General features: G+C 35.5%; 1 protein-coding gene across 2 annotated transcripts in view; it reads right to left on the bottom strand.

The window, feature by feature from the left end:
• The window catches only part of PPME1 (protein phosphatase methylesterase 1), an 87,728-nt gene that overhangs the window by 40,568 nt on the left and 33,461 nt on the right, over positions 1–13,699 (bottom strand). Inside the window, exons 2-5 of one of the 2 annotated variants that reach the window (XM_057750372.1) lie at positions 12,501–12,594; positions 11,699–11,791; positions 1,991–2,048; positions 1,497–1,548 (exon numbers count right to left, since the gene is read on the bottom strand). In XM_057750372.1, coding sequence (XP_057606355.1) covers positions 1,497–1,548; positions 1,991–2,048; positions 11,699–11,791; positions 12,501–12,594 — 297 coding nt within the window. Of the gene's footprint in view, positions 1–1,496; positions 1,549–1,990; positions 2,049–11,698; positions 12,595–13,699 lie in introns of both variants that reach the window. The other variant, XM_057750371.1, reaches the window with a different exon arrangement.

The following is a 13,699-nucleotide window of genomic DNA, read 5'->3' as shown; positions in this document are numbered from 1 at the left end:
ATTTTTATTTTTTAAAAATAATTTACTCTTAATAAATGTTTAATGTACACTTAATAAAGCACATAAATAACACCTACTGTAACAATACAGTACATAAATAAAACCTATTATAACAATACAACTATGGACATATGACTTTGGGCTCTGAAGGAAAAATAATTTACTCGCGGATTAAAACCACTAAAGTAAGAAGGGACAAGATATTTTTGGTGCCAAAAATACACTTGAGGGAGCATGCATTAAGCACATGAGAGAGCACATATTAAAAGATGGGTTGTTGGAAGAATTCTGTTTACAGTATAGAATAGTGGTTCCCAAACACCAGTCATGGGAATGGCTGCATCAGATTCCTTTATAGAAATTAATCAAAATATAAATGCCCAGACCCACTGGCAGAAGCATTAATTCAATAGGTCTGGGGTAGGACCAAATCACCTGTACTTTAATCACTTCTCAGATGATTCTGATGAGTGGCCAGGTTTGAGAGCCACTATATATGCTATACTCATCTTTTACTTTGAGACCCAGGGTATAATCAGTTATTCTTTTTTTTTTTCTTTTTCTTTTATTTTTTATTTATTATTTTTTTGGGGGTACACCAAGTTCAATCATCTGTTTTTATACTCATATCCCCATATTCCCTCCCTCCCTCAACGCGCCCCCACCCTCCCTCGAATCCCCCCCACCCTCCCCGTTCCAGTCCTCTAAGGCATCTTCCATCCTCGAGTTGGACTCCGTTTGTTATACAACAACTTCCCACTGGCTATCTATTTAACAGTTGGTACTATATATATGTCTGTGCTACTCTCTCGCTTCGTCTCAGCTTCCCCTTCACCCCCCGAATCAGTTATTCTTTAATACCCTGTTCTCATCTTACTATAAAGCTGGACAAAAAATGTGATCAAGATATCTTAAGAACATCTTACAAGGCCTTTTGCATAAAACTACTTTTTTTTAAAATTGAATATGTTTTTTTTTTATCTTTATTGGAGTATAATTGCTTTACAATGTTGTGTTAGTTTCTGCTGTACAACAAAGTGAATCAGCTATATGTATACATATATCCCCATTTCCCCTCCCTCTGGAGCCTCCCTCCCACCATCCCTATCCCATCCCTCTGGGTCATCACAAAGCATCAAGCTGATCTCCCTCATACAATTACTTTTTAAGCATGGGTCCCCAATAGATATTCAGATTCTATTCAACTCCATCACCAGAAGAAAACTTTTCAAAGGCCAACACAAACTAAACTGTGCCTCGAAGAATTTTCAAGTGCTTTAAGTGATGACCATCACATTGAATATAGTAAGATGGAGGTTTCTTTCAATATTAAATAGTAAAGAAACACCAGATATAGAGGAAAGAGAAAAGAAGTAAAATTTTCTCTGTGTTGTTTATTGTTCAACAATCTCACCAGGAGAGCAATAAAGATATACTATTTTTTTATGATAGTAAGGGAAGCCCCGTGATTGTATAAACAGTATTAGATTACTTACTTTGCCATTGTTTCTGCAGAAAGGTCTTCAGAATTCTTGACTTTTGTTTCACCTAAAAGGAAAATATTTTAAAAGTAAAATTCACAAGGAGATAAATCATATAAGCAAGAGTATTCACTTTCAAAAAATCTCACCTTGGGATAATGAAATGGGAATTTTGTATATGATGGGCATAGCAAGAATTTTCTGTTACAGACATATCTTTAGAGTTGGCCATCTGAAGAAGGATAATTACAGTAGCAAAGATTCTTCCACATTCCTTATACATCACAAGCATCAGAATTTGGTAATATTACTGGACATTTTTTTAGCTAAACAATAATATATATACATGTGTGTATTTATAAAATATTTATGAAAACTGAAAGCTAGGACTTCCCTCAAAATGCCCAAATGGAACAGACAAAGGCACAATGAAATCTGTAATACTTAATACTATTAAGGGCTTGGCAAATATGTCATTGAGTCAGTAACTAATTAAGAACTTCACTCACCGTGACCTCGAAGATCCAAAGCCACAATCCTACACTGAACTCTACTAATGATTGCTGCCTAGGAGGAAAAGGAAAAGTATTAAAATACATCTGGGTTAACAAATCTCTCCCCATTACCAATGATAACTTTGTCGGATGAACTGCCATCAGAATTCAAGGATCTCAAGAGTATCAAGGGACTTTCCACTTTAAAGCATAATTTTAAAAATAATGATTCTCTGCTTTTTTGGGTGCATATTCTGGTTCTATCCCAATTTTAAAATACGGCTTTCTTCACCTAAATCCCTCTTTAAAACTTAACTCTTCCTATCTTCTCTTGAAACAGAATAAGCACCTCTAGGTAATGACCCTCTGAGCTCTGCTATTACCTATGATTTTCATCCATACTCCTTGGTTATCTTCTCCCCACTCTGGAAGGGAAATTCTCTAGATAAGGACCATGGAGTCAGTTCATATCTAGGCTCAGGATATCACACAAATGCAACACTCAGATCATGAAATAACCTTGAAAGCAGTAGAAGTCATGAAATCTACCAAAGATTCATTTAAGGTACAGCAGGAGTATATATAAGTTTGTACCAGTTAAAGAAAAACATATTGAAAAAGAAATCATAGTATCATGAAGAAGTACAATTTTAGAGGTTTAAACAAACCTGAAAGAATTGAAGATCTTCTTCCTCAAATGAACTAGATTCTTTGACAATAATACATCACACTTAGTGTTAGTAAATGTCATCAATACCTTTTTAACTTTTAAGAATAAGGTAGGAAAACTAGGCTAACTCATACTTTATGAATGAGGAAAGTGAAGTCAAAAGAAAGGAAATTATCTGCTCAGGGTCATGCAACTAGTAGTAAAAAAAAGATCAGAATCAAGATAAGTTACTAACATAACAGTCGATGTATAACATAAAACAAATCAGAGATCTTATATCGCATTTTCCACTTTTATTTTGAATATATTCACATTATAAAAATGTTGAAAATTTAGAAAATTAATAAGAAAGAGAAGAGAAAAAAACTCCTCTGATTTGCTATCCAAATGTCATCTCTTTAGGTACTTCCTATGATTTTTTTCCCCCTGCTCTATCAAAATATCATTGACATATAACATATGTAAGTTTAAGGTGTTCGATGTGATAATTTGACACATGTATATACAAAATGATTACCACAATAATCTCCATCCCCTCACATAATTACCATTTGTGTGTATGCATGGGGGGGACAACATTTAAGATTTACTCTCTTAATTTTCAAGTATTAATACCATATAATTAACTACAATCACTGTGCTGTAATTAGGTCCCCAGCACTAATTCATCTTATAGTTGGGAGTTTGTACCCTTTGACCCACATCTCCCCATTTCCCCCATGTCCCAGCCCTTGACAACCACCATTCTAATTTCTATTTCTATGAATTCAGCTTCTTTAGATTTCACATATAAGTCAGAACATACATTATTTATCTTTCTCTATCTGACTTATTTCTCCTAGCATAATGCCCTCAAGGTTCTCCATGTTGTTGCAAAAGGCAGGATTCCCTTCTTTTTCATGGCTGAATATTCGTGTGTGTGTGTGCGTGTGTGTGCACGCGCGTGTGTATGCACGCGCGTGTGTGTGTGACATTTTCTTTATCCATTCATCCACTGATGATTAGGTCGTTTCCATGTTGTGGTTATTGTAAATAACATTGCTGTGAACATGGAGATTCAGGTATCTCTACAAGAGAGTTTTTTCATTTCCTTCAGATATACAGACGTGGAATTGCTGGATCATATGTAGTTCTATTTTTAATTTTTTGAAGAACCTCCATATTGTTTTCCATAGTTTGGCTATACCAACTTACATTCCAACCAACAGTACACAAGTGTTCCTTTTTCTCTACAGCCTCATCAACACATGTTTCTTGCCTTTTTAATAGCCATTTTAATAGGTGTGAGGTGATATCTCATTGCGGTTTTGATTTGCATTTTCCTGATGATTCGTGGTGGTGACCTGGTGGCCATTTGTTGTCTTCTTTGTAAAAAATGTCTATTCAAGTCTTTTGTCCACTTTTAAATTGTTTTTGTTTTTTGCTATTGAGTTGTATTGAGTTTCTTACATATTTTGGATATTAATCCCTTATCAGGTAAATGGTTTGCAAATATTTTCTCCTTTTCTGTAGGCTGCATTTTTATTTTTCTATTTTTTCTTTTCTTTTTTCCTCCCCCCGTGCAGAAGCTTTTTAATTTGATGTAGTCCCAACTAGTTTATTTTTGCTTTTGTTGCTTGCACTTTTGGTGCCGTTGCCACAGGGCTTTCTCCTTGTGTTCTTTTAGCAGTTTCATAGGTTCAGGTCTTACATTTAAGTCTTTAATCCATTTCAAGGTAATTTTTGTAAGATAGGGGTCTAATTCCATTCTTCTGCATGGAGTTATTCAGTTTTCCCAACACCATTTATTTTAGAGATTATCTTTTCCTCATTGAGTCTTCTTGGATCCCTTGTCAAATATTAGTTTATTGTATATGTGTGGGTTAATTTCTGAGGTTTCAGTTGTTCCACTAGCCTATGTTTCTATTTTCATGCCTTTTACAATATTATTTTGACTACTATAACTTTGTAATAAAGTTTGAAATCAGGAATTGTGTTGTCTCTAGGTCTGTTCTTTCTCAGGATTGCTTTGGCTACCTGGGGTCTTTTGTTGTTCCACAGAAATTTTAGGATTGTTTTCTCTGTTTCTGTGAAAAATGTCATTCGAATTTTGAAAGGAATTGCATTGAATCTGTAGATAGCTTTGGGTAGTACATTTTACAATATTAATTCTCACAATCCGTGAACATGGACTATCTTTCCATTTGTTTGTGTCTTCTTCAATTTCTTTTTATCAATGTCTCATAATTTTCAATGCATAGATCTTTCACCTCCTTGGTTAAATTTATTCCTAAGCATTTTATTTTTTGATGCCATTATAAGTGGGATTGTTTTATTTCTTTTTCAGATAATTCACTGTTAGTGTACTGAATCACATTTTAAAAATCACCTAGAAAATCAAGTCTGTTTCTACTTCTATTACTCTAACTAATGAATATCTCTAAAGAGAACAAAGGACTAAAATTCTAATATACTTTGCTATTTGTTCCTGAAAGCTAATTTACAGGTGTTATGTAATGCATGATGTTGGTACTAAAGCCTTCAATGCCAAAAATAAATCTGTATTTTGGAAATAAAATTAAGTAGCAAAGATAGTGGCAAATTTGCCTGATTGCTCTATGTTAAAAAAAAAAAAAAAGGTAAAACTAGGTCCACAAAACGGCAACGAAATATTCATTTGAAGGCAGTAAATGTCAATTCCAATTTTAACTCTAGCAAGTATTTACAATCTTACATGCCTGTCAGAAAACACTGAGAATAATACTAAAAACAGATTTTTCACTCATTTAACAAATCTAACGTACATCTGCTAAAAGTATGGCACCAACTGAGTAATGGGGTTTCAGTATGAAAAAGACAGTTGATGTTCCTGCTCCCATGATGTTTACATTCTAGTTTGGTGATGGAAGACTAGTAAACAATAAATGAGCAAAGTAAATTCAGAATGTAATACATTTTATAGATAGTGAAAAATCGTCAGAGCATGTGTATGGCTCGTAGCCACTCTTGCTTCAAATAGTACAACTTTGCCATTCCTGGAATGGTTGAATAAAAAGCAGCTACTTAAAAACTAGACTTATCCAACCATTTTCTCAGCAGAGGTTGTGGTATTAGCAGTAACAGCAACAACAGTAGCACATAATTTTTATTAAATCTTACTATGTATCAGGCACCAATCTAAGTGCTTCAAATGAATTATCTAACTTTCTCCTCACAACTTTTATTTAGACACAATTTTCACCATGTTACAAGTGAGAACATTTTACAGAGAGGTTTGGTAACTTGCTCAGGGTGAAAGAGCTAATAAGTGGTGGGGCTGAAATTAAAATCCAAACAGACTGACTCCAGGTGGTTCACAACCCTGGCTGCATAACAGAATCACACAGGAGCTTTAGGAAATACTACTACCCGGGTACTAACCCACCAGAAATTCTGATTTAAGTGATCTGGGTAGGGGTCCAGGATATCAACGTATTTTAGAGTTCCCCAGGTGATTCTAATGCACAGTCAAAATTCAGCCTAGCCCTAGACTAGAGAATAAAGAGTCAAGACTGAAATTGAGATCTAGGTAGTAATAACATTTTTCTGTATCACTTTATTATCTTGCTAAATTATCTCCCCAAGAAGTAGGCTGGGAAAATATTAGCCCAATTTTTGGTGCTGACAAAACAGGTTCTGAGAGGTATTGGTGAAGGTGTGGAAACAGGTGTTCTCACAGACACATAAAATCCTCAAACTTTATAATGTTGGCTAATTTGATAAGTGAAAAGTGGTGTTCTTTTATGTTACTTTATATTTTACTCAATAGTAAGTTAGACCCATTTTTATGTTTATCAGTTATTTATATTTTCTCTTCTGCGAACTACCACTTCATCTCTCTTGCTCATTTTCCTACCGGATCATCTTTTCCTTACTGCTTTTTGGGAGTTTTTTGTTTGTTTTTTAAAATATTTATTTATTATTTATTTATTTGGCTGCGTCACGTCTTTGTTACGGCATGTGGGATCTTTCCTTGGAGCACGCAGGCTTTGTTGTGGTACATAGACCCTAGAGCACGTGGGCTCAGTAACTGCAGCATGTGGGCTCTCTAGCTGTGGCACCTGGGCTCTAGAGCGTGTGGGCTTAGTTGCCCCGTGGCATGTGGGATCTTCGTTCTCGGACCAGGGATAGAACCTGCGTCCCTTGCATCAGAACAGCGATTCTTAACCACTGGACCACCAGGGAAGTCCTGGTGTTGTTTTTTGGGGGGTTCTTTGTTGTTTTTTAAATATAATGAAACTGTTAACCCTTTGTTATTCATATTGCACATACTTCAAATACTTTTTACCTAGCACATAGCTTGTGTTTTAATGTTAAGATATCTTGTCTAGGAGTTTTTCGTTTTGGTAAATTTGAATTTATCAACCTTTCTTTTATGGCTTTTACTTCTTGTGGCTGCCCCAAGGTCACGTATGAATGTTCCTACTCTTTGTTTTTTAAATTCAGTAGTTTAATCCATTTGGATTTTTTTATATTAACTTATTTTTACACATGGGCTTATTTGTTGATTCTTTCTGCCAACAGCATACTACTGATAGAGTTTTAGAATTATCTGAGAGGGCAAGTTCTTTCCCTCTTGCTCTTTTTCAAAATTATCTCAGCAATCATTGGGCATTTATTCTATGTGAATTTTAGAGGCTCATGAAAAATCCCACTGAGATCTAGGGGAGTTAGATTCATACAGGAACATGACTTATTTCTCTATTCAGGTTTTCCTTCATATTATTCTGCATTGTTTCTTCCATAAATGTCTTATACTTTTAAAAAATAAGACTTATTCCCAGTTATTTTATAGTTTCACCACTTTTATGGGAAGGATAATTTTTCCTCTTGTAGTTCCAAATCCAGTAAATGTTAATATTTAGGAAAAGTAGATTTTTTCATATTGACTTTGTAAACTATGGCTTCACTAGTAGTTTGCCAGTTGATTTTCTTTGGTTTTCTAGAGAGACAATATTTACAAGTAATGACAGTTCTTACTCTTTTCAAAACTTTAAAACTCATTTTTCCTTCTTGTTTTATTGTTTGGCTAGAAGTTCCAGTATACTGTTGAAAACAGCACCCCTATTTTGCCTCTGACTTTAAAAGTGTCTGTTTTACCCCTAAGTATATTTATGTAATTTTCTGGTATATAAACTTAATAAAGTTAAGAAAGTTTTTCATCTATTTCTAGTTGCCAAGAGTTTTCAACATAATGGGTGTTGTACTTGATCAAGTCCTTTTTTGACATCAAATGAGGCAAGATATTAATTACACTGATAGATTTTCTAACGCTGGATCATTCTCACATTCCTGGGATAAAACCTAGGTGGTCACAGTGTATTACTATTTTACTACACATTGGATTCAATCTGCTGTTATTTTATTTAGGATTCTGCATCTATTTTATAACCAAGATTGGTTCATAATTTTCTTGCAGTCATTGACTGGTTTTGGTATTAGACTGATGCTACCTTCACAAATGAATTGGGTAGCCTAAAACAGTACTACTCTAAGTAGTATTTTTACATGGTGAAAAACTTTTAATTAAACTTTCTCCTTTGGAGAAGAAATTAATATTCCATAAGCTATCAAATATCCAGAATTAAGTAATACAAGAGCAGCCTTTTAACTAGTCTCGCTGTCTTCATTTGCGTCTCCTGCCCAATCCATCATCTATACTAGTACCCTGATTATTATTCTAAAGCTCTTCAATGACTTCCCATTGCCTAAAATAGCAATACTCAATTACACAAGTAGGTAGATGTGTATCAAAATGCTGTTTCTCAGAACTTACAATCCGGGTGTGTTTGCAATTGTTTCAAGCAAAACAGACTTTCCATACCTCTTCTTTAATTTTGACATGCCTAAAATATGTTCAGTGTGGAAGCGGACAGGAGAGGTTTTATGGTTTGTTTTTTGTTTGTTTTGGCTTCACTGGGTCTTTGTTGCTGCGCACAGGCTTTCTCTAGTCGCCGCTAGCCAGGGCTACTCTTCCATGCGGTACTTGGGCTTCTCATTCTGGTGGCTTTTCTTGTTGCGGAGCATGGGCTTTAAGTGAGCGAGCTTCAATAGTTGTGGCATGAGGGCTTCAATAGTTGTGGCATGAGGGCTTCAGTAGTTGTGGTACGCAGGCTTAGATGCTCCATGGCATGTGGGATCTTCCTGGACCAGGGATCGAACCCGTGTCCCCTGCGTTGGCAGGCGGATTCTTCACCACCAGGGAAGCCCCGAGAAGTTTTATGTTTAAAACAGCTCCCTCTACTATTACCCTGAACTAATGGATAAGGTGCAATTCTCTAACCAGGTATACAAGGCCCTCCCATAATTTTGTCCCTGTGATCTCTATAGTCACCTCTTTTCCTGCTCCCTAACCTTACACTTTATACTCGAGCTACTTATAACTTCCAAAAGATACTTCACTATTACACTCTTCACTGCCTTTGTACTTATCTCTCCTTGAAATGCCTTTTCTACTAATCTAACTTGTATTCAGTCTTTAAAACCCAGATGCCCCCCTTATGAAACTTTCTTTACAGTGCCCCCTCAACCATCACCAGAGTTAATTATTCCCTCCTCTGTTACTTTATATCTGGTACACAGATGCTATAAACTCATCTAACAACTGAGTGCTCTTTCTTTTTCTTTTTAAATATTTATTTATTTACTTGGCTGCGTTGGGTCCTAGTTGCAGTGCGCGGGCTTCTCTCTACTTGTGGTGCATGGGCTCCAGAGCGTGTGGGCTAAGCAGTTGTGACGTACGGGTTCCAGAGTGTGTGGGCTTAGTTGCCCTGCAGCATGTGGGATCTTAGTTCCCTGAACAGGGATCGAACCTGTGTACCCTGCATTGGAAGGCGGATTCTTAACCACTGGACCACAAAGGAAGTCCTAACAACTGAGTGCTTGAGTCAAGCACTTTATCAAGAATCTCACATCTTTTGTTCATTCTCACAACCACTCTATTAACTAGATTAGCTGTTATGAGATTCAAATTCCAGTCTGTCTGAGACAAAAGCTTCTTGAAATTTTTGCTGTATTATCTATATATATGTTATCTCCATTCTATTTTCCCCATTAGACCTAAAACATCATATAAAAACAAGAGGATACGTCTAATTCTCCAATGTATCTATAGCACTTAGCATAATGCCTGGCACAAAGTAGTGGTTTAAGTATTTGCTGATTGGTTGATCTTATTAAAAAGTGAACTCTCATTTCTCTATCCTTAGTAACGCAGCACAAAACCTGAAATACAGAATACATTCATAAATATTTGCTAACATGAACTGAATTAACTGGGAGAAGAAACAGGAATCAGCAGACACTACAGATTCAATTGTTGGCTTCAATCAATTCACACTTCGTTGGTCCCAGGTCCTTCAGAGGTTCCAAAGCTGAAAATGACAGCAGGCTGATTTTTACTACTTTTTAAATGTTTACTATGGATACTATGGTTGCTACATTAGGAACAGGCGCATGTTGCTGTTACTTGTTCACTCAAAAAACATTCCTTGAGTATACAGTATGTTCCTGGAATAAATAAACCCCAGTCTTTGCTTCCAAAAAAACTCACAATCTAGTTGAGGGATGTAAATGATTAAAGCCATGCTAGTAAGGACATGAAATGTGGCTAGTCCAAACTGAGACGTGTTATAAGTATAAAACACACACTGGATTTCAAAGACAGTATAAAAAATAATGTAGACTCGAGGGGGGGGAGTCAAGGAAGGGAGGGAATACGGGGATATGTGTATAAAAACAGATGATTGAACCTGGTGTACCCCCAAAAAAATAAAAAAAATAAAAAAAAAATAATGTAAAATAACAGTAATTCTTATATTGATTATCTGTTGCAATTATAATACTTGGGGTACAATGGGTAAAATAAGATTAATTTCACATGTTTCTTTTAACCTATTTTATGTCCCTACTAGGAAATTTAAAATTACATGTGTGGCTCACATTATATTTCTACCAGATAACACAGGTCTAAAGGCATGAAAGAGTCTGTTACTTATGGGCAAATCATAGAGCTACATTCCAGAGTGAGAGAAAGGAAGTAACAAACAAGACAAGGGCCGAATCATTCAATCATTTAATAATGGTTAAGTAAGTGCCTATGTGTCAAGAACCATTTCAGGCATTTGGGAAACAAAAGAAGTAAGGTATTATCCCTGTTCTCAAGGAATTCATGGTGTAACAGAAGACATGAAAATGTGCCTTTATACTTAATTCCAATAATCCTACTGCCAGGAACAAAATGATATGTTCAGGGCCCTCCTCAACTCCACAGCATTCTGGCTCCAGGTATCTAGCGCTGCATTCCCACTTGCTCCCACTTTCTGTCCTTCAGATTCACTAGTGGTAAGTAAAGGACATATGTATATCTGCTTGATACATACAAGAAGAGATGACAATTTCATTTTAGTAGGAATGTTGCCAGTATCTTCCTTAACAGTATCTCCCCTTACATATAGGCTACCCACGCCAGAGTCAAGAATATTGGGAAGATCTACAACTGGCAGTATTCACATAGACACATATTCTCTACTCTAGACCAGGGTATCATCAACCAAAATTACTAACTTCCTAGAATTTCACTAGTACCATTAAAATATAAAGCATCATTTTAAAAAAGAAGGAACATTTTCCAAATATTTGTGGGACATTTCCATGTGTTACGTACTATAGTAGGCTCTATTAGGGACACAAAGGACAGACATTATCAAAAGCATCCAAACAGACTGTTTATCCATTACTTAAATCACTGAGATACAGACCCCCACTTGGACAATTCCATCCCCTTCATCCCAATGCAATATATATATGACATTTTATAAACTGAAGAATTCATGCAATAAAACACAGTCCAGTTAAAATCCTCTAAAGATCACATGATTTTGGCCTATGAAGATAAATATTTGAAATCGACTTACATCCCTAACCTTCTTACTTGAAGCAGAGTGAGCACAGAAGAGAGTCAGGCTAGTCAAATTCATCCCAAAGTAAATTATGACTGTGCTAACATTAACTTCCACTATCAACTACTTACTTACCGTGAACACAGCCCAGGAAAGGGCAGAATGGCCTCCTCCATGCAGAAGAAGTAGGACTGGGCCCTCTGAGCCACTCTTGTAAACTCGAAAAGTGTATGAATAGTTAAAAGATAACATATCTAAGCTTTTGCTCACTGACATTTTTGATTACTTGGCCATAATGATACCGATCAGAAAACTCAGTCAGGACCAAGCTATAAGCAAAGCTGCAGACTTCCAAACCTAAGAGGCACTTAAGTAGAAGTTTCTGAGACACCAAACCTGTTTTTGAGGCGTGGAGCCAGTATGACCACTTTTTTTCCCACTTTTTTTTAAATTAATTTTTTTATTTTGACTGCACCACTCAGCTTGTGGGATCTTAGTTCCCCAACCAGGGACTGAACCCAGGACCCTGGCAGTGAAAGCGCCAAGTCCTAACCACAGGACCTCCAGGGAGTTCCCATCACCACTTTTTCAATGGGAAAAAAAAAACTATTATTCCCTTTGCCCTAATGAGGACACAGTCCCTGGTTTCTAAACGCTAAACTAGTTCAATTCACTTGACTCATGAAACCTTCTCCTGGGCTCTCAATAGATATATCAGCTTCAGGAATTTAATTCTTAATCCCTTCCCCATGTGTGAGAGAATTATAGCCAAATAAGATATTGGCATAGTCTTACAAGTAATATTCCATGCTGTACAAGGAACAGGTAAAGAATGAAAATGAAATAAATAGCAGGAATAAAGAACATTTTAGAAACTACACAAATCTTCTTAGATGTTATAAGTTTACTAAAGAATAAGCCATTTTGCAAAGGATATATCCTTGCCAGTTTCATTTTCTACTTCTACATCTTCCATGGACTCAAAGTACTGACTCCAAGGAACAGGAGAAAAGTCCCGCTTTCTTCCAGGGCTAAGGAAAAAAAAGAGAGAGATTTCAAGCAAAAAATAGTTATGCATGAAAAGATAAAATCTTGATCAACAAATATTAAATGTAAATCTGAAATGAAAATAGCAAGATATTTTCTTGTAAAGATATGAAGAGTTTTCATACACAAAGTACTACATTAAACTGTTTTAAAAAGCTCAAATGTATAAAAACTTTAGGATTTTAGGAAATTCATTAGTATATTTTAATCACAAATATATTGTGTGTATATTCACACAACAAAACCTGCTAGTTCTCTCGCTTTGTTCTTGGCCACAGGCTCATTCCTATCCTCTCAATCCACTTCAATATTGTTCCTGCTACAATAATTTTTTATCGCTATTGCTTCTTCATACCTTTAATCCTCACATTTTTTTCATGCTTCTTTGTCACTTCCCAACCAATCAACAAACAAGCTTCACAGAGGCAAACTGGTCATATCAATACCTTGAATTTCTGGGCATTTATCTGAAGATAAGCTCACACAGAAGTGAAAAAACTTATCTATTCAGTGTAGCATTGTTTGTAATAGAGAAAAATTGGAAATAATCTAAATATCAACAGGTGACTACTTAAAATAAATTTTGGTACATAGAGAAATAATATTTAGTTGTAAAAAGAAGGAAGCACTTATATATTGATAAAATTCCTTATTTATGGATAAGATACACTGTTAAGTAAACAAACAAACATGATGCACATACTACCATTTGGGTAAAAAAATGGGAAATATATATAAATGTAATTGCTTTTATATGTTTACAATATCTCTGGAAGAATACTGATATAACACTGATGGTAACCTGGGAGGAGAACTATGCCTGGGAGGTGAGAGGGACAATTTTCAATGTACATCCCTTTCTATCTTTTGATTTTTGAACCATGTATTATTGTAAATTATTATTTAAATTATTACTATTTTAAATTATTAAACTATTTTAAAACAAAACAAAAATAATCAATAAATATCTATTTACAACCTATGTTTTCAACCTTGGATGGAATGCAAGGAAAAAAACCCCAAGTCTTCCTCTATTTCCACACCTATTCTTTCCAGTAATGTAGGAAATTCAGAATTCTATCAGCAGCA

This window comes from Hippopotamus amphibius, chromosome 9 (genome assembly GCF_030028045.1).
Source record: "Hippopotamus amphibius kiboko isolate mHipAmp2 chromosome 9, mHipAmp2.hap2, whole genome shotgun sequence".
Lineage (NCBI taxonomy): Eukaryota > Metazoa > Chordata > Mammalia > Artiodactyla > Hippopotamidae > Hippopotamus > Hippopotamus amphibius.
Note: the sequence above shows the minus strand (reverse complement) of the source record. Positions and strands in the feature narration are given on the sequence as shown.